We start from the raw sequence: 21,721 nt of genomic DNA, 5'->3' as shown, positions 1-21,721 counted from the left end.
TGACAATTTTGTTCTTTACTATAGTTTCAACCAGTTTGCCCAGTACTGAAGTCAGGTTTACCAGCCTGTAATTGCTGGGGTCACCTCTGGAGCCCTTTTTAAAAATTGGTGTCACGTTAGCTATCCTCCATTCATTTGATACAGAAGCTGATTTAAATGATAGGTTATAGACGACAGTTAGTAGTCCTGCAATTTCACATTTGAGTTCCTTCAGAACTCTTGGTCCATCTGGTCCTGGTAACTTACTACTGTTTAGTTTATCAATTTGTTCCAAAACCTCCTCTAATGACACCTCAATCCTGGACAGTTCCTCAGATTTGTCACCTAAAAAGATGGCTCAGATTTGGGAATCTGCCTCACATCCTCAACCATGAAGACTGATGTAAAGAATTCATTTATTTTCTCTGCAATGGCTTTATTGTCTTTGACTGCTCCTTTAGCATCTCAATCATCCAGTGGCCCCATTGGTTGTTTAGCAGGATTTCTGCTTCTGATGTACTTTTAAAAAAATGCTATTACTTTTTGAGCCTTTGGCTAGCAGTTCAAAATCTGCAAGATCTTTTTTGGCCTTCCTAATTATATTTCCACACTTCATTTGTCCGAGTTTATGCTCCTTTCTATTCTTCTCATTAAGATTTAACTTCTACTTTTTAAAGGATGCCTTTTTTGCTTCTCACTGTTTCTTTTATTTTGTTGTTTAGCCATAGTGGCTCTTTTTAGGTTCTCTTTCTGTGATTTTTAATTTGGGGTATACATTTAAGTTGAGCCTCTATTGTGGTGTCTTAAAAAGTTTTCATGAAGCTTTCAGGGATTTTACTTTTGGCGCTGTACTTTTTAATTTCTGTTTAACTAACCTCCTCATTTTTGTGTAGTTCCCCTTTCTGAAATTAAATGCTTCTGTGTTGGGCTGCTGTGGTGTTTTCCCTACCACAGGGATATTAAATTTAATTATATTATGGTAACTATTACCAAGCGGTCCGGCTATATTCACCTCTTGAATCTGATCCTGTCCTCCACTTAGGACTAAATCAAGAATTGCCTCTCCTCTTGTGGGTTCCAGGATTAGCTGCTCCAAGAAGCACTCATTTAAGGTGTCAAGAAACCTTATCTCTTCATCCCTTCCTGAGGTGATATGCACCCAGTCAATGTGGGGATAGTTGAAATCCCCCATTATTATTGAGGTTTTTTTTATTTTAATAGCCTCTCTAATCTCTCTGAGCATTTCACAGTCAGTATCACCATCCTGGTCAGGTAGTCGGTAGTATATCCCTACTGCCATATTATTATTCAAGCATGGATTTACTATCCATAGAGATTCTGTGGTACAATTTGGTTCATTTAAAATTTTTACTTCATGTGATTCTATGCTTTCTTTCACATATAGTGCAATTTCCCTATCAGCACGACCTGTTCTGTCCTTCTGATATATTTTGTACCCTGGTATTACTGTGTCCCATTAATTATCCTCATTCCACCAAGTTTCTGTGATGCCTGTTATATCAATATCCTCATTTAATATGAGGCACTCTAGTTTGCCCATCTTATTATTTAGACTTCTAGCATTGGTATATAAGCACTTTAAAAACTTGTCATTTTTTAGCTGTCTGCCATTACATGATGTAATTGAATGGGATTTTTTTTCTTTTGACTGTTTCTCATCAGATTCTACCTGTATTTTATCATCTTCCAGCCTCTCCTCCTTATTAGGACATAGGCAATATCCATTTATAGATCCTCCCCTAAGCAGCGGATCCTCCCTCAGAACCACGTGCTCCTCCACATCTGTCAGCTTTCCTCCAGCCCTTAGTTTAAAAACTGCTCTATGACCTTTTTAATTTTAAATGCCAGCAATCTGGTTCCATTTTGGTTTAGGTGGAGCCCATCCTTCCTGTATAGACTCCCCCTTTCCCAAAAGTTTCCCCAGCTCCTAATAAATCTAAACCCCTCCTCCCTACACCATCGTTTCATCCACGCATTGAGACCCTGCAGTTCTGCCTGTCTAACTGGCTCTGCGCGTGGAACTGGAAGCATTTCAGAGAATGCTACCATGGAAAAGAGAAACAAAGCTCTGCAAGTTTTTGGACAAGCTTCAGGTACTTTGTCTCCATAATTTGGATACTTATCGGAACCTATTGAAGTTTATCTGTCACTAATCACTATAGGATTTTTTGCCTAAAATAAAAATAGACATGAGGGGAAAGGAGGCAGAAAATAATCTATTGAATATGCAGTGCAGCATAACGATACAAAGGCCATGCTGCCCTCTGTCCTGGACACACAGTCCATGGATTCTTATTCAATACTTTGAAGGGAAACAATCACACAGTTTAAAAAGATCACGGACATGATTTTTTTTTAAGAAAGAGCAATAACATAGATTCAAATTCTCACTCAAAAATTGTTTTTATTAAAATTAAGGTTGTTTTTAACCCTACTTATGAATTTTTAATAGTGCACAACTTCATGAGCAGTAGAAGCTTAAAGAAAATTACTTTAGAACTTTAATCTTTTGACCTTCAATCAGTTGATTTGGTGCATGGCCAGAACAAATGAAGATTGATGGCTTTCATTTTTTTATCAGAGACCTTTAGGAGAATGCTGATAGTACTGGTAAACAACATTTTTTGCATAATTCAGGATTATTTATTCCACTTAAATGTTTCAGATATTTCATTGCAAAATTTTATCATAATTAAATAATGACAAAAATATTAAATCAGATGATGTATATGCCCATTATTTACCTTCAACAGCAGTGAAGAACATATTTCCTTCCCAAACTGTGTGAAAATCCTTCTTTCTGTTGTATGTTCACAAACTGTTGAACCTATACAATAAACTATTAAATTTAAATTACATTTTCATTTTCCCCTAAGATTCACATGGGATTTCCCACCTTTGATATCCCATGTCAAGGCCTCTTTTGTGGCCATGGTGAACTGAGTAGAACTCCCTTTTGAGTTAAAATGTTTTTTAATCAGCTAATGTTGAGGAGTTGCTGTTTGGATGAGGAAAGCAATTCAGATACAGTCAGTATGCTACATCGTTCAGTACCTAGAACAGGGGTCGGCAACCTTTCAGAAGCGGTGTGCCGAGTCTTCATTTATTCACTCTAATTTAAGGTTTCGTGTGCCGGTAATACATTTTAACGTTTTTAGAAGGTCTCTTTCTATAAGTCTATATTATATAACTAAACTATTGTATGTAAAGTAAACAAGGTTTTCAAAATGTTTAAGAAGCGTCATTTAAAATGAAATTAAAATGAGGATCTTATGCCACCAGCCTGATCAGCTCGCTGGGGTTCTGTTCACCTAGGCCGGCAGCAGGCTGAGCAGGGCCTGGGGCCGGGACCCCAGACCGGGGGGAGGGGGTTTCAGGGGTCAGGGCAGAGGGCTGGGGGAGGGGGCTCAGGGCAGAAGGCTGGGGTGGGGGTGGTTCAGGGATCAGGGCAGAGGGCTGGGGTGTGTGGGGTGTAGGGCAGAAGGCTGGGTGTGTGGGGGGTCAAGGGTCAGGGCAGAGGGCTGGGTGTGTGTGGGGGGTTCAGGGCAGAGGGATGGGGCTGTGGGGATGCAGGGCAGAAGGCTGGGTATGTGTTGGGGTGGGGGGGTTCAGGGCAGAGGGCCTGGGGGTGTAGGGGGTGCAGGGCAGAAGGCTGAGTGTGTGGGGGGGATCAGGGCAGAGGGATGGGGCTTTGGGGGTACAGGGCAGAGGGCTCGGTGTGATGGGGTGGGGGGGTTGAGGGCAGAGGTCTGGAGGGTGTGGGGGGTGCATGGCAGAAGGCTGTGTGTGTGTATGTGTGTGGGTTCAAGGGTCAGGGCAGAGGGCTGGGGGTATGGGGGCTGCACGGCAGAAGGCTGAGTGTGTGGAGGGGTCAGGGAAGAGGGCTGGGGTGTATGGAGTGTGCAGGGCAGAATGATGAGTGTGTGGGGGGGTCAGGGCAGAGGGCTGGGGGTATGGGGGTGCAGGGCAGAATGCTGAGTGTGTGGGGGGCGGTCAGGGCAGAGGGCTGGGGGTATGGGGGTGCAGGACAGAATGCTGAGTGTGGGGGGGGGGGTCAGGGCTGGGGGTATGGGGCGTGCAGGGCAGAATGTTGAGTGTGTGGGGCGGGTCAGGGCAGAGGGCTGGGGTGCTCAGCCCATAGGGGTGCTTCCAGCCCCCTGCCCTGAGTGGCTCATGCCCTGTTCCACCCCCTTCCCCAAGGCCCCGTCCCTACCTCTCGCTGTCTCCTCTATGGAGCTGTGTGCACTCTGCCGTGCTTCCCCCTCCCCCTTGCTAGGGCCATCAGCTGATTGGCGCAAGGACAGAGAGGGGCAGGGCAGGAAAGCATCACACTGGGGGAAGAAGAGGGGGAGGGAGAATCTTGGCTGCCGCAGAACCAAGCTTCTGCCTCCTGCCTCCGCAGGGGAGAGCGGTGGGCAGGGGGGCTGCGTGGGGCTGGGGGCTGGGACCACGGCAGGCAGCTGCGTGCCGCTCAAAATCGGCTCGCGTGCCATGTTTGGCATGCGTGCCATCGGTTGCCAACCCCTGAGCTAGAACATAGAATCTGAAATGAAGACACCTGGCTTCTAATTTGATCTCTGAAACTGACTCTCTGAGAGACAAGGTGAATGAGGTAATACCTTTCATTTGACCGTCTGTTAGTGAACAAGACAAACTTTCAGAGCTTACAGAGAGCTCTTCTTCAGATCTGGGAAAAGCACTCAGGGCTAGTCTACACTGGCAACGCTAAAGCAAGAAAGTTGCAGTGCCATAAATTGCCAGTGTAGACAAGCCCTCAGAGTGTCAGAGCTAAACACAAGGTGGAGCAAACTGTTTAGCACAGGGATTTAAGATGTTGTGAGAGACCATTCCAGGTGAAGTAGGCAGTTAACACCTCTGCTGTCGCAGGACAAAGGAGGGTTAAATGAGGATGAATGAGGATAATATCACCTACTTCACTCTTGTGTTATGAACTTAAGATCCCGTCTTACATTTCTTGCAAACCTTATTCAACATCAGACCAGCCTGGATTAATTAGTTAGACTTTTGCCTAGGTTTAGCCTGATTGTAGACATATTTTAACATTATTTAAATGTAATACAGTTTACAAAAAGATGTTACTTCTGAATGTAACCTGTGAAACATTTATTTTACAGATACGATACCTATAGTGCAGAAGTTTTTTGACTTTTGAATTAGTAATTTTTTATTGCATTCTGAAGATTTGAGAGTGTAAGGTCACCAGTTTTTCACTCTTGCTATAGGTTTTTGCATTTTGCTTATATTTTCTGCTTCCAAGTGAAAGTTTTCAACAGCTTACTGTTTAAAAGAGGTGTTTATCCTATTCTTTCATCTGAAATGCTGACGTAACTGGTGCATTCCATCTTTATCTTCTCCTCTGCTGCTTCCAGGTGGTTTTGACTTTCTGCGGGAGTACCAGTCATCACCAGTGCCAGATTCTGGTTTAAGCTCCAGCTCTACCTCCTCAAGTATCAGTCTAGGAGGCAGCAGTGGAAATCTCCCACAGATTACCCAAGAGGTGGAGGACATGGACACAGCTGCTGAAACAGATGAAAAGGCAAACAAATTAATTGAATTTCTGACTACCAGGTAATCAAGATAAGGAGAGGTTACTGTGGGTTACACTTGAAAAAGGTTCATGTCTTCTGTAAAATTATCTATCTATCTAAAAGGACACAGATGAAAATGTATGAGGTGAACATACAGTAATAATCAACTCCTATTTTTCTTCTATTACTTGTAAATGTGAAGATGTATTTAAAAGCATTACAGTGTCAGGAACACTACAAAAAATGCTGCCTGACCGGAATAAATTGTTCAGTATTCCATAATATTATGCTGATGACAGAACTCATGAAATAGGACAATTTTATTGCTGTAAAGGAGACAGCAGTTGTGAGGGGGCCACAGTGAGCCTAGCTTTAATTACTGAATGGGGCTGGCACATCTTAGGCTTGTTCTGTTGAAAAATTTAGGGCCTGATTCTCATTTACATTAAGACCCCTTTACACTGCCCCGGCAAAGTGTCTGGAAGCCTAAGTCTAGGCAGCTGAAGAGCAGCTACGGAGTGACTCTGCATTTTATTTTTCCATCCAGAAGTGTAGTTCTTAACTGACAGCAAAAGAAGAGCTGGTATTAAGTGCTTAAAGGATTTAAGTGACATGTAATCATTATAAACTGGCAAGATCCAGTGTAATATGTGATTTTGTTAGGTTTTAAAACTCATTTTATGTTACCTTGTTAATTTTCTAAACTGATAATGTTACTGTCTACTTGGTGAACTTATATTTGAAATGATGTTTCTTTCTCACATCTTACCTGATTATTTTTAAAGGAAATAGTTTTGGAAAGTCTAATCACAGTTAATCAGTATTTCACCATGGAAAACATCCCGTTCATTACAGCATAATCAAAGGCTTTTTGGTGTATTAGTCCTCTGGCTTTTTGATATTTGCACTTAGCATTTTGAATAAGTAACAAATCTAGCACAGACAGTTGTCTTTTCAATATCAGGCAAGTTCTCTCTTTCAACCTATTTTTCTTTTCCATGCTTAGTTGTTGACAATTCCACTGACTTTTTTTAACCTTGAGAAGTCAGGAGATAGGCAAGAAGAATAAGAACAAAAATCCTGTTCAGCCACACACCATGTACTGTGCATCCAATTAATTAAATTCAGGCCATGTGTTGCTAAGAAATTTACAGCCAAGGGGTTGCAGCCAGGAGTAAGACCTTAGGGACAATGTTAGCAACATCTTTTGAATTCTTTAATGTCCACACTATGCAGATCCGGTATGACTGGAGCTACAGAGGGAGCATTGCAAGGCTGGGTCAGAGGCTGTTTATGAATTTTTACTTGGCAGTCCTTCAATTCCCTACATACTCCTCCTCCTGGGGATTAATCATGTCCCTGGCACAAGTTTGTAGGAGCAGCTGGGTGGGGTTAGTTCACAACCTCCTGGGCTAACCAGAATACAGCCCAAGTTAACACTGTTCTTGCAGCATTAACACATACCCCTGTTTGCACAGAAGGTGATTGGCCCAGAGTTGGACACTATAGTTGCCCTAGGCACACTTGAGAAGTCTACTTTTGCAAAACACTCACCATACCTAAGGGCCTTGTCTACACATAAAAGCTGTACCATTATTATCATACCAGAATATTTAAAACAGTACAACTTCCCTAGGGTGGATACAGTTACACTGTTGTAAATGCGTTTATACTGGTGTTTAGAGAGACAAGGTGGGTGAGGTAATATCTTCAGAGACCTGAGGAAGAGCTCTGTGTAAGCTCGAAAGCTTGTTTCTCTCCTGACAGAAGTTAGTCCAATAAAATATATTACCTCACCCACCTTGTATCTCTAATATCCTGGGACCGACATAGTTACAATAACACTGCATACTTATACAGGTATAGCTTACTCATGTATATCACACTCGGGGCTGTACCACTTTTTTTGGTAATAAATCACATCCCTAACCAAAATAGCTGTACTAGTATAAAAACTTTGTGTAGGCCAGGCTTAATGGTAAAATCTTGAAGTCCTGATTTATGCAAAACTCCTATTGACTTTAATGGAAATTTTGCCTGCATCAGGACAAAAGCGTGAAATCCTAGATTTGCATTAAAAATTCTTGCAAATTCCCATTACCCAAATTATTTGCAACCATTACGCTACATTTTTTGTTTTATTTGTGTTTGATACAGAGCATTGTTCAACTTGATACAGTAGATGCATTAAGTAATGTTGTGTAATTATGTCATGTAATAAGATTTTCTTCAAGTTGTAATATAAATTGAACTTTACCAATCAAACGTCTGATTAAATCAAGTTATGTACTCAATAGTAAATGTGATTTTAAACTGAAAATTATTCCTTATTTTGATACTTCTTATTTATTTGCATTATGGTATGCATAGGGACCCCAGTCATAGACCAGGATCCCTACATATTAAGTGCTGGACATAGACAGAACAAAAAAGATGGTCCCTTCACCAAGGAGTTTACAAGCTAAACATAAAACAAGATAGCAAGTTTGAGCTTTCATCAATCTCTGTGTCTCCATCTGTCAGTTTGACAACTCATTTGTTTCATGCTGAGTAGGCCTTCAGCAAGAGTTGTAGCCATCAAGATTAGCACCACTAAGCCTTCTCTACACTAAGAAATTTACTCAAAAAAATGCCCACTATTTTTATCACCAGTAGGAGCCTTAATGTAGACCAGGTTCTTGTGGATAAACCTTTTTTTTTAATCTCTTTTCAGCAGTACTAAAAACACTAGAAGCTACCTGAGCATTGTCTATACTATGGTTCCCATAGTGGTAGGTAGCACCAGTGGGGTTTTGTTTATTTTATTTTATTTTTTGTAAAATTCCCCAGTGTAAAAGATGGCCTTACATTTAGAAAATGGAAAGTAGAGCAGCTCCCTGAAATGATCAGTCATTTATAATGTTATGCCAGTAGTACATTTTGAATTGGAAATCTTTGTAAAGTTGAAGTGTAGTAGTAGTTGTATTGTTCATAGATTTATGTTCAATCACGTTTTCCAGCAAATTGTTCTGCTTGTCTCTTTTTGAATGTACAGTATAATCGTTTTTTAAATTACTTACATTTGTTTCAACTGCTTCAAAGAAATACTTACACATTGTGCTACATTTTTCTTCTCTTTAAGGGCATTTGGTCCACTCTGGTGCCATGAAGATATCACACCCAAGAACCAGAATACAAAGAGTGCTGATCAACTTACTAATTTTCTGAGACATGTTGTGTCCGTATTTAAAGATTCCAAGTCAGGTACTGAAACTTTTTTTCCATGATTGTACCTTAGTTAAAACCCCTGTCTAGTGGACAAGTCCCTAGTGTTTGCTTAGAGAACTTGCCTTTTAATGCCAGTTTCTTTGCTCCTGAATGGCTGCTACAGGAGCTTGCTTGTGCAACAGTGCCCTCTGTTTTGTAAAAGTAATAATTTCATAATGATTATTTTTTCTTTGTTCAAGACATCTTCTTTCTTGCCGTAGGGTTAAAAGTTTTAAAGCAATTTTGTTTTTGTAATTTGTTTCAAGTTATTCTTTTCATATAACCTGATTACACTATGTGACTTTAATTGGATTCAAATATGTTTAGTGCAGATAAATACTTTCAAATTAATTTTAAATAACTTTGTTTCTTTTTGTAGGAAGTTAAAGATCATATTCTTTTAATGCTCTTGTCATTTCATTTTATTATATTCCTGAAGAGATTGCTACAGATTGCTCCATTTGATCAGTGAAAAGTATATATTCTTCTTTAGTTTATTTAGCCCACAGTAAACTTTTATCCTGTGATCTTTTTTTCATTAGATCCATACGCTGAAGCATTGTGTGTCCTATGTAGGACATATATCATATTATGTACTTGCTAGAAAAATAGCATCAGAGATGGTTTTAGCATGCACTCACAGTCCAATCAGTTCTTCTAAACCATCACTGATGGTTGATTTTGACTGTTCTATTTGATAAAAAAGGGAAAAACTCCACCTCTTATTTGTATAATAGACTGGAGATATTAAGCAATCTTCCAAAACAAGCAAAATGTTCTTTGTTCACTTAATTTCACAATTATAAGAGGGGTAGCCATGTTAGTCTGGATCTGTAAAAAGCGACAAAGAGTCTTGCGGCTAACAGATATATTGGAGCATAAGCTTTTGTGGGTGAATACCCACTTCGTTAGATGTCGGGGTCCTATAAAGGTAGCCAGCCAGTCAGGTAGCGGCATAGACAGCTGCAGCGGCACAGGAGCCAGCAAACAGAGCTGTAAACCTAGGAGTTTGAGTTGGAGTTTGGGGGAAGACTCAGAGAGGCAGGCAAAGGAACACACAGGTTACTGAAGGGAAAGTGCAGTGTTCTAGCAGTGTCTTGGTGCTTGTTGGGGGTTTGTTTTGCTGTGGGTGGTGGTGTTTTGGGTTGGTTTGTGTTTCCCAGATTTACAGGATTTAGGTGGGAAGCCTATGATAGATACAGAGGCAGCAGTTGTAGTGACCCAAGCAGTGGAAAACACAATGAAGATGACTGGATGTGGAAGCTGCGGCATGTACATGATCCTGGAGGGGGTACCTGAAAAGAGTTTTGTCTGCATGAAGTGCTGCTTGATAGAGCTGATGGAAGAAAAGATCTGAGGATTGGAGATGCAGGTGGAAACTTTGGTCGAGTTTAGAAGGGGGTTGGAGCGGATCTGGGGCAAAAATCTGTCTGGGGATTGGTCCCGCTTTGAGCAGGGGGTTGGACTAGATGACCTCCTGAGGTCCCTTCCAACCATGATATCCTATGATTTACATCAGCTGAGGTTCTGGCCTATGAGGCTGAAGGGAAAAGCTCAGACTTGCAGATGGAAGCAGGACCAATGAACTCTGATTCCAGAGAGTTCATTGAGGAGAGGCTGCTGGGTGTGGAAAGTGGACGGTGGAAGCATGTGACTAAGCGAACCAAGCAGAGGAAAAGACGGGCTAGTGAAGGAGCAATAGAGCTCAGGAACAGGTTTGCGGAGTTGGAAAATGAAGAGGGGGCACAGCAGGTGGTCGCTGAAGGTGAGAGGCCAAGGAAGAAGAGAAGAGCATCTAGCCTTATAAGGAGAGGGGACGAGTCAATGGAGATGACACCAAACATGAGCCCCAGGAGGATACGGGATGAGTTGCAGAGGACTGCAATAGGAATTTAGAGGACTTGCAGCCAGAGGGAACAGGATAGACTGGAGAATCGCACCATCACCAGGAAAAGGCAGGTCTACGTGATTGGGGACTCCTTACGGAGAAGAATAGACAGGCCTGTAACTAGAGCTGATCGAGAGAACAGAAGAGTGTACTATCTGCCTGGTGCTAAGATACGGGATGTGGATCTCAGGCTGAAGAGGATCCTAACGGGAGCGGGAAAGAATCCGCTGATTGTCCTTCATGTGAGAACGAATGATACGGCTAGATTCTCGCTGGAACGTATCAAGGGAGACTATGCCAGGCTGGGGAAGACACCTGAGGAAATCGAGGCTCAGGTGATCTTCAGTGGGATTCTGCCTGTTCCTAGAGAAGGGCAACAAAGGTGTGACAAGGTTATGGTGATCAACAGATGGCTCAGGCAGTGGTGCTTATAAGGAGGGCTTTGGGATGTATGGCCACTGGGAGGCATTCATGGACAGAGGACTGTTCTCTCAGGATGGACTTCACCTAAGTACGGAGAGAAATAGACTAGGATGGAGGCTGGCACAACTGATTAAGAGAGCTTTAAACTAGGAGTTGGGGGGAAATGGTTGGGAGATATCCAGGTAATCTCCACGCCGGATTTTAACATTGAGAGGGAAGAAAACGAAGCAAGAAAAGATACTGTCGTGGGTAGGAGAATGGACATACGGAAGAAGGGTACTGTAGATACAATTCTAATAGGTGATACTGGCAGTAGAATGTCTGAGCCTAATTGGGTAAAGAATGTGAGTGAAGCCAAACAGCAAGAATTAAGATGTTTGTACACCAATGCGAGGAGCCTAGGTAACAAAATGGAGGAACTGGAGTTACTGGTGCAGGAAGTGAAACCAGATATTATAGGGATAAGTGGATAACAGCAACATGGTGGAATAGTAGTCATGACTGGAGTATAGATATTGAAGGAAAGACAGAAATAAAGGCAAAGATGGTGGAGTAGCATTGTATATCAATGATGAGGTAGACTGTAAAGAAATAAGAAGGGATGGAATGGGTAAGACAGAGTCTGTCTGGGCAAAAATCACATTGGGGAAGAAAGCTACTAGAGCCTCTCCTGAGATAGTGCTTGGGGTGAGCTATAGACCGCCGGGATCTGATTTGGATATGGATAGAGACCTTTTTAATGTTTTTAATGAAGTAAATACTAATGGGAATTGTGTGATCATGGGAGATTTTAACTTCCCAGGTTTAGACTGGAGGACAAGTGCTAGTAATAATAATAGGGCTCAGATTTTCCTAGATGCGATAGCTGATGGATTCCTTCACCAAGTAGTTGCTGAACCAACAAGAGGGGATGCCATTTTAGATTTGGTTTTGGTGAGTAGCGAGGACCTCATAGAAGAAATGGTTGTAGGGGACAACCTTGGTTCGAGTGATCATGAGCTAATTCAGTTTAAACTAAATGAAAGGATAAACAAAAATAGATCTGTGACTAGGGTTTTTTATTTCAAAAGGGCTAACTTTAAAGAATTAAGGAAATTAGTTAGAGAAGTGGATTGGACTGAAGAACTTGGGGATCTAAAGGTGGAGGAAGCCTGGAATTACTTCACGTCAAAGTTGCAGAAACTATCAGAAGCCTGCATATCAAGAAAGGGGAAAAAATTCATAGGCAGGAGTTGTAGACCAAGCTGGATGAGCAAGCATCTCAGAGAGGTGATTAAGAAAAAGCAGAAAGCCTACAAGGAATGGAAGATGGTAGTGATCAGCAAGGAAAGCTACCTTATTGAGGTCAGAACATGTAGGGATAAAGTTAGAAAGGCCAAAAGCCATGTAGAGTTGGACCTTGCAAAGGGAATTAAAACCAATAGTAAAAGGTTCTATAGCCTATAAAACCAATAGTAAGAGGTTCATATAAATAAAAAGAAAACAAAGAAAGAAGAAGTGGGACCATTAAACACTGAGGATGGAGTGGAGGTTAAGGATAATCTAGGCATGGTCCAATATCTAAACAAATACTTTGCCTCAGTCTTTAATGAGGTTAATAAGGAGCTTAGGGATAATGGTAGGATGACAAATAGGAATGAGGATATAGAGGTAGATATTACCACATCCGAGGTAGAAGCCAAACTCGAACAGCTTAATGGAACAAAATCAGGGGGCCCAGATAATCTTCATCCAAGAATATTAAAGGAACTGGCACATGAAATTGCAAGCCCATTAACAAGAATTTTTAATGAATCTGTAAACTCAGGGGTTGTACCATATGACTGGAGAATTGCTAACATAGTTCCTATCTTTAAGAAAGAGGAAAAAAAGGTGATCCGGGCAACTACAGGCCTATCAGTTTGACATCTGTAGTATGCAAGGTCTTGGAAAAAATTTTGAAGGAAAAAGTAGTCAAGGACATTGAGGTCAATGGTAATTGGGACAAAATACAACATGGTTTTACAAAAGGTAGATCATGCCAAACCAGCCTGATCTCCTTCTTTGAGAAGGTAACAGATTTTTTAGACAAAGGAAATGCAGTGGATCTAATCTACCTCGATTTCAGTAAGGCATTTGATAGGGTTCCACGTGGGGAATTATTAGCTAAATTGGAAAAGATGGGGATCAATATGAAAACTGAAAGGTGGATAAGGAACTGGTTAAAGAGGAGACTACAGCGGTGAATTGTCAGGCTGGAGGGAGATTACTAGTGGAGTTCCTCAGGGATCGGTTTTGGGACCAATTTTATTTAATCTTTTTATTACTGACCTTGGCACAAAAAGTGGGAATGTGCTAATTAAGTTTTCCAGATGACACAAAGCTGGGAGGTATTGCCAATACAGAGAAGGGCTGGGATATCATACAGGAAGATCTGGATGACCTTGTAAACTGGAGTAATAGTAATAGGATGAAATTTAATAGTGAAAAGTGCAAGGTCCAGCTTTTAGGGATTAATAACAAGAACTATTGTTATAAGCTGGGGAGGCATCAGTTGGAAGTAACAAAGGAAGAGAAGGACCTCGGAGTATTGGTTGATCACAGGATGACTATGAGCCTCCAATGTGATATAGCCGTGAAAAAAGCTAATGCGGTCTTGGGATGCATCAGGCAAGGTATTTCCAGTAGAGATAAGGAGGTGTTAGTAGAATCATAGAATATCAGGGTTGGAAGGGACCTCAGGAGGTCATCTAGTCCAACCCCCTGTACCGTTATAAAAGCACTGGTGAGATCTCATCTGGAATACTGTGTGCAGTTCTGGTCTCCCATGTTTAAGAAGGATGAATTCAAACTGGAACAGGTTCAGAGAAGGGCTACTAGGATGATCCAAGGAATGGAAAACCTGTCTTATGAAAGGAGACTCAAAGAGCTTGGCTTGTTTAGCCTAACCAAAAGAAGGCTGAGGGGAGATATGATTGCTCTCTATAAATATATCAGAGGAATAAATACCAGGGAGGGAGAGGAATTATTTAAGCTCAGTACCAATGTGGACACAAGAACAAATGGATATAAACTGGCTATCAGGAAGTTTAGACTTGAAATTAGATGAAGGTTTCTAACTATCAGAGGAGTGAAGTTCTGGAACAGCCTTCCAAGGGGAGCAGTGAGGGCAAAAGACATATCTGACTTCAAAACTAAGCTTGATAAGTTTATGGAGGGGATGGTATAATGGGACAGCCTAATTTTGGCAATTAATTCATCTTTCACTACTAGCAGTAAATATGCCCAATGGCTTGTGATAGGATGTTAGATGGGATGGGATCTGAGTTACTACAGAGAAAAATCTTTCCTGGGTGTCTGGCTGGTGAGTCTTGCCCACATGCTCAGGGTTTAGCTGATCTCGATATTTGGGGTGGGGAAGGAATTTTCCTCCAGGGCAGATTGGCAGAAGCCCTGGGGGTTTTTTGCCTTCCTCTGCAGCGTGGGGCACGGGTCACTTGCTGGAAGGTTCTCTGTACCTTAAAGTCTTTAAACCATGATTTGAGGACTTCAGTAACTCAGACACAGGTTTGATACAGGAGTGCGTGGGTGAGATTCTGTGGCCTGCATTGTGCAGGAGGTCAGACTGGATCATATTGGTCCCTTCTGACCTTAAAGTCTATGATTCTATGAATTAGAATGTGTTCATTACTAAAGCTGTTTGGAAATGCTCATTTGTTGAAAACAAAATGTTTTTGTGGAAACACGTTGCCTTTGAGAAAAATTTATAAAAAAAAAAAAACCCTGAGAAAAAGCATTTCACTAAGGAAAGTTTTTACCTTTTCGGAATGGAATGTTTCAATTTTCTCTTTCAAAACAACCTTTTCCCCCCAGTTTTTTATATTATGAAATATAAAGTGAAAAAGTAAAAATTGAAATTAATCATTTAGAAACAAATGAAACAAATTAATCATTTAGAAACAAATGTCAAAATGAAATATTTCAATTGATCCCAAAAAAAGTTTTTTCCGGAATTTCAATTCATGGGAAATTTTGAAATCTTTTGGTTTTGTTCTGTTCTGGAATGGAAGAAATTTTGAAATCATACAACTACAAGTTCCCATGCAGCTCTATTCACTACAACTAGACCATGCTGCCCTTTGTTTTTAATTCAGTGTAGATCAGGGGTTGGCAACCTTTCAGAAGTGGTGTGCCGAGTCTTCATTTAGTCACTCTAATTTAAGGTTTCGCATGCCAGTAATACATTTTAATGTTTTTAGAAGGTCTCTTTCTATAAGTTTATAATATATAACTAAACTATTGTTGTATGTAAAGTAAACAAGGTTTTTTAAAATGTTTAAGAAGCTTCATTTATAATTAAATTAAAATTCATAGCCCCCCCAGACCAGTGGCCAGCACCTGGGCAGTGTGAGTGCCACTGAAAAGCAGCTCGCGTGCCGCCTTCAGCACGCGTGCCATAGGTTGCCTACCCCTGGTGTAGATTTTATTTCTTAATATTAAGGTATCAGGTTGAATGCAGTATACTGTCTTTTCCTGCTGATTACTACCAATTTTATATACTGTATTGTCCAGTAATAGGAATTGTTCACTTATTTGTAAAGAAGGTTCTAGTGGTTCTTTCATAAATTAATATACCTTAAAAATGGCCAAAACTTTTTGAAATGCTAGGGAATTGGTCCTCTAAAGGTTTCAACTGTAAAGTAACTTTGTCTCATGCAGTAAAATCTGCTTTGTTAGATTTTTATACTATTCTTTTGCTGCTTAGGTTTTCATTTGGAGCAGCATCTGAGTGAAGTTGCTTTACAAACGGCTCTTGCAAGCTCTTCAAGACATTATGCAGGTCGATCTTTCCAGATATTCAGGGCGCTAAAACAACCTCTTTCTGCACATGCGTTGTCTGACCTTCTGTCAAGATTGGTGGAAGTTATAGGAGAACATGGAGATGAGATTCAGGTACACATATGTGACAGTGCTGTATTCCTGAGAATGTTTTCACAATTCTGCATATGTTCAGTATAATTTGTTTCATTTTACTATAAAGGGTGAAATAAACTTGGAAACTATGATGCAAGTGAGAATGTGACCTTAGAAAAGAAAAACTGTGTTCTCGTCACAATTTCAAAATTACAAAAATGCTGTCAAAGTCGTGATCTAACTGTTAGAATCTGAGCCCTGAAAAATAAAAGTCTAATTTGTTTCAAAATGTATCACCCCATTGTGAGATTTTACAAATTTTAAACAGCCAACTGTAGTGGGGTTCACAGAAACAGCACTTTCAGCTTCTGCTGCTGCCTTTACAAAAGCAGTTAAATTCCATTGTCCTTTACTGAGTAATATTCAACATTAAAGCAATTAGGAATGTTGCTTGATTAAGGTCTGCAGGTTTTGGCCCACTGGATGGATTGGTGGGAGTATTTATATTTGCCATATGCTAAAAGATGAAATCATTAAGGTTTTTAATCTTAGTAAAGAGTACTATGAGCTATGGAGAGTAAAAATAAAATTAAAAACAAACTGCTTTGGCCCTCTCTTTTTAAGGAAAATAAATAAACACTAGAAAGAACATATTGTTTTAACAAGCTCACACCATTATGATGCAGCTGTTCTGTTTGAAAACAAACCATGGTGTAGTGTTTCTTAACCTAAGATGCAGACTCAACAAGGGATTGTAAGCAGTAATAGATATGGGAAAGCTGCATGACCCTGAATCTGCCGTGCTCCCTGCTGCAAAAGTCTCTTCTGGCTGCAGGTAGGGTTGCTAGGTGTCCGGTTTTCAACCAGAGCACCCAGTCAAAAAGGGATCCTGGCTGCTTCGGTCAGCACCGCTGACCAGGCCACTAAAAGTCCAGTCAACAGTGCAATGGGGCTATGTCAGGACCCCTGTCTGTCCTGGCTCCCAGAAGCAGCTGGCATGTCTGGCTCCCAGGCGCAGGGGCAGCTAGGCGGCTCCATGCACTGTCCCTGCCTCGAGCACCGGCTCCACAGCTCCCGTGGCCATGAACTACAGCCAGTGAGAGCTGTGGGGGCAGCACATGAAAGTATGGGCAGTGTGCAGAACCCCCAGCCTCTCCACCTAGGAACCAGACATGTTGGCTGCTTCTAGGAGCCATCTGAGGTAAGCACCGCCCAGCCAGAGCATGCACCCTGAACCCCCTCCAGCACTCCAACCACTGTCCCAGCCCTGAGCCCCCTTCCACATCCAAACTCCCTCTCAGAGCTCACAACCCTCACCCCCTCCCGCACCCCAGCCCCCTGCCACCTCCTGCCCCCAAACTCCCTCCCGGAGCCTGCACCCCATACCTCCTCCTGCACCCCAACCCCCTGCCCCAGCCCTGGGCCCCCTCCCGCACTCCAAACCCCTTGGTCCCAGCCCGGATCCCCCTCCTGCACCCCAAGCCCCTCATCCCCAGCCCCACTCCAGAGCCTGCAAGCCCAGCCGGAGCCCTTACCCCTCCCACACCCCAACCCTCTGCCCCAGCCTGGTGAAAGTGAGTGAGGATGGGGAGAGTGAGCGATGGAGGGAGTGTGGAATGGAGTGAGTAGGCGTGGGGCCTTGGGGCAGGGGGCCGGGCAAGAGTGCTCAGTTTTGTGCAATTAGAAAGTTGGCAACCCTAGCTGCAGGCAAAGTGGCATGGGAGCATTTTGTTACTCTTCTCCACCAGAAATAAATCGGGCTGCAAGAATACTCATATACAGGTCTAGAGGCTGCTAGCTAAGAGTCTCTTCTCTGTGCCAACCAGCCCATCCAGGAGAAAACCATGCAGACTGGCACCATGGAACCACCCATGGATATATGCCACCACCCCTTCGAGCAGCATGCATTCTTCTAGTGAGTGGAAGATAAGAGAGAAAAATGAAAGATGGAGCAAACACCAAGGAAAGGAATGAAAAGGAATAAAAATAGATTAATAAATTAATAAATTTTAAGAACAGAGGGGACCACTATGATCATCTAATCTGACCTCCTGCATAAAATAAGTCATAGGACTTCCCTGAATAAATAACTGCTTCAAGTCCAATAGCAGTAGTTGAACTGGAGCGTATCTTTTAGAAACACATCCAATCTTGATGTAAATTTTCCAGTGATGGGAAATCCATCACACACCTTGGTAAATTATTTAAATAGTTAATTAACCTCCCTGTTAAAAATGTGCACCTTATTTCCAGTGTGAATTTGTCTAGCGTCAACTTTCAGTCACTGGATCTTGTTATACCTTTGTCTGCTAGATTGAAGAGCTCTCTATTATCAAATTTCTGTTCCCTGTGTAGGTACTTATAGACTATGGTCAAATCACCCCTTAACTTTCTCTTTGCAAAGATAAACAGATTGACCTCCTTGAGTCTTTCACTGTAGGGCATGTTTTTCAATATCTGATCATTCTCATGGCTCTTCTCTGAACCCTCTCCAATTTATCAACATCCTTCTTGAATTGTGGACAGCAGAACTGGACACAGTGTTCCAGTAACAGTCTCACCAGGGCCAAATACAGAGGTAATATAACCCCTCTACTCCTACTTTATATTCCTCTGTTTATACAGCCAAGGTTCACTTTTGGCCACAGCATCATACAGGGTGCTTGTGTTTAGCTGATTATTCACAATGACTCCGAAGTCTTTTTCACAGTCACTGCTTCCCAGAATAGAGTTCCTCCTCCTGAATCATAGACTAGATATATGATTTTGCATTTGGGGTATGGAAAGCATATTGCTTGTGTGTATCCAGCATACCACACAGTCAGATCACTTTGTACTAGAGATCTGTGTCACAGTTTCAGGGTAACTGCATCTGTATTGCCTCTCCATGGTCTCTCGAGAGCTCCCAGCCATCACCTCTCTTGGGTGGAGATGTTGTATTAATAAATATAATAGAGAGCTGCATCTCTCTCCCTCCTGACCAGGGTTTTAAGACTGCACAGCTCACTATCTTACATTGCGATATGCCCAGCAAGCCAGTCTTTCTAAAGGCCAGTGCCTGGGCTTTTCTTTCTGTCCAAGGACCATGGACAGTGTATTGCCAGCAGTTACAAGATACCACAAAACTCTTTCTAAGCGAGCAAAAGCATTACAGAGAAAACATATAAAACAATAAAAGTTACTATGCTAAAATCTTACCAGAGATCATCCATCAGTCTTACGGGGCTCTTGTAGGCCAAATTCTTTCCAATCCTTCCACGAGGGCTGAGGCTCTTGGGCAGAAGATCCTGTGTGTGTGTTGGATCACAAAGAGGGCCCTGACTCAGTTTAAACACAGCCTTTTTAAGCCAAAACCCCTTTCTTTGTTTTCCCTAGTCTCTGGAAACCAGTGTGAATCAGTATATGCGAACCTCCCCAGAGTGTGCTACCTTTCTGGAGGTGGTTACAGTGTGAGTGATTCACCTTAATTCCCCTGTTTTAATTCCTGGAGGAGCTGTGGTAACCTTCCCCCTTGGAGTAGAACATAATCACAATCCATGTCCCACAGTGATATTTATACTTAATACAATATGTTCCCCTATAGATACTGCATGAAGTTGCAATATCTGTCAGAAACAGTCCTCTTCATTATTTAACACTGCCACAATCTTTGTGTAATCTGCACATTTTATCAGTAATGAGTTTGTTTTCTTCTAGCTCTTTGATAAAAATGTTAAATACTGTAGGGCCATGAACCGATCCTTGTGAGACCCTAGTAGAAACACACCACCTAGACGATTCTCCATTTACAGTTACATTTGTGAGAACTGTCAGTTAACCAGTTTTTAATTAATTTAATGTGTCCCGTGTTGAATTAGTATTGTCCTAGTTTCGTAATCAAAATGTCATGCGGTACCATACTCAAATGCCTTACAAAAAATGAACACCATTACCTTTATCAATCAAATTTATAATCTCACCAAAAAAATCCTCAGTTTTACAAGACCTGTTTTCTATAAACCCATGTCGATTGGCATTAATTATACTATCCTCCTTTAATTCTTTATGAGTCCCATATCAGCCATTCCATTATTTTGCCCATGGTTGATGTCAGAATGATAGTCTATAATTACCCAGGTCAGTCCCTTTACCCTTTTTAAATATTAGCGTAACATTAACTTTTTTCCAGTCCTCTGAAACTTCCCCAGTATTCCAAGACCTCTTGAAAATCAACATTAACAGTCCACAGAGCTCCTTGGCCAGCTCTCTTAAAATTCTGGGATGAAAATTATCCATACCTGCTGATTTTAAAATGTCTGTCTTTATTAGCTGCTGTTTTAATATCCTCCTAACTTAGAATTGGCATGGAAAGTATTTCATCATCATATGATACAACTACATCATCTGGCTTTTTCCCAAACATAGAACAGAAATATTTATTGAACAGTTCTGCCCTTTCTGCATTATTATAGACCATTCTACCATCTTCATCTAGTAATGGACCAATACCAGTGTTTGGATTCCTTTTGTTCTAATATACTTTTTCTTCTAGTCCTTAGCTCTGTTGTCCATTGGTTTCTCCTGTGTCTATTTGCTTTCCTTATTAATATTCTACCATTCCCTCCTTCTAGCTTATATTCATTGATATCAACTTTCCCTTTTTTCCATTTTTCCCTCCTATAAGTCAGGCTGGTCCTTTAAACAGCATAGCCTTCTTTCTCAATTGTGGGATTGTGGCTTTTTGTGCTTCTAGTAAAATGTTCTTAAATGGTTCCCATTTATCATTCACTTATTTTCTGTTTGAATTCTTTCTCACGTCTGATTTGACTCATGATTGTTTTTATATTTGCTAAATTGGTTCTTTAAAAGCAACAAGAATATATATTACTGGTTGGGGCTTTATTTTGCTTACCCATGAAAAATGTAATCAAGTCAGGGTCACTTGAACCTAACCAGCCACTGATTTTTAGTTCTGTGATTATTTCACCTGTCATTATCAGTTCTACTATAGAATTCATCTATGCAGAATGCAATTCTTTTTGAGTTAGCAGATTGTTATATGTAATTTTTAGAAATACCAATGATGTTTTATTACTGGCAGCATGAGACCTGCAGCATATGTCACTCAGACTGAAGTCATCCATGATTATGCAACATTTTTTCCCTACACCTTACTTTGGGGTGGGCAAACTAAGGCCCGGGGGCCACATCCAGCCCTTCAGACATTTTAATCCAGCCCTCGAACTCCTAACGGGGAGTGGGGTCCGGGCTTGCCCTGCTCTGCACGTGCTGGGGCGCCACACGGTTCCTGGAAGCAGCAGCATGTCCCCCGTCCAGCTCCTATGCATAGGGGCAGACAGAGGGCTCTGCACTCTGCCCTTGCCCCAAGTGCCACCCCTGCAGCTCCCAGTAGCCAGAAACTGTAGGTATTCATGGCCCACCATACAATTTCCATACCCAGATGTGGCCCTCATGCCAAAAAGTTTGCCCACCCCTGCCTTATATAGATAGGTGTTTAAGGAGCCTGTTCCCTACTGTGGTTTGGTTGTTGTAGCTGACACCATTGCTGTACCCCACCTTGTACTTTATCTGCTAGAGCATAGCAACAGAATCAAAACCAACAAACGCATACCCTGATCTAAATGCCCCCCTTTATTGATGGAGCAGTAGTTTGGTCTCTATGGCTGTTCGATCTTTGACTTCTCTCCTGAGGTTTCTACAACCTTAGCATTCTTGTTAGTGT

At 41.6% G+C, this 21,721-nt stretch overlaps 1 protein-coding gene across 1 annotated transcript in view; it reads left to right on the top strand.

Annotated features, from left to right (window-relative positions):
- Nucleotides 1-21,721, top strand: part of FRY (FRY microtubule binding protein) — a 398,333-nt gene that overhangs the window by 293,692 nt on the left and 82,920 nt on the right. Inside the window, exons 44-46 of the mRNA XM_045016361.1 lie at nt 5,391-5,589; nt 8,671-8,792; nt 15,851-16,038. Of these exons, the coding sequence (XP_044872296.1) occupies nt 5,391-5,589; nt 8,671-8,792; nt 15,851-16,038 (509 nt within the window). The remainder of the gene's footprint in view (nt 1-5,390; nt 5,590-8,670; nt 8,793-15,850; nt 16,039-21,721) is intronic.

The sequence above is a fragment of the Mauremys mutica genome, chromosome 1, assembly GCF_020497125.1.
Source record: "Mauremys mutica isolate MM-2020 ecotype Southern chromosome 1, ASM2049712v1, whole genome shotgun sequence".
Lineage (NCBI taxonomy): Eukaryota > Metazoa > Chordata > Testudines > Geoemydidae > Mauremys > Mauremys mutica.
This window is presented reverse-complemented; position numbering and strand designations above follow the sequence as displayed.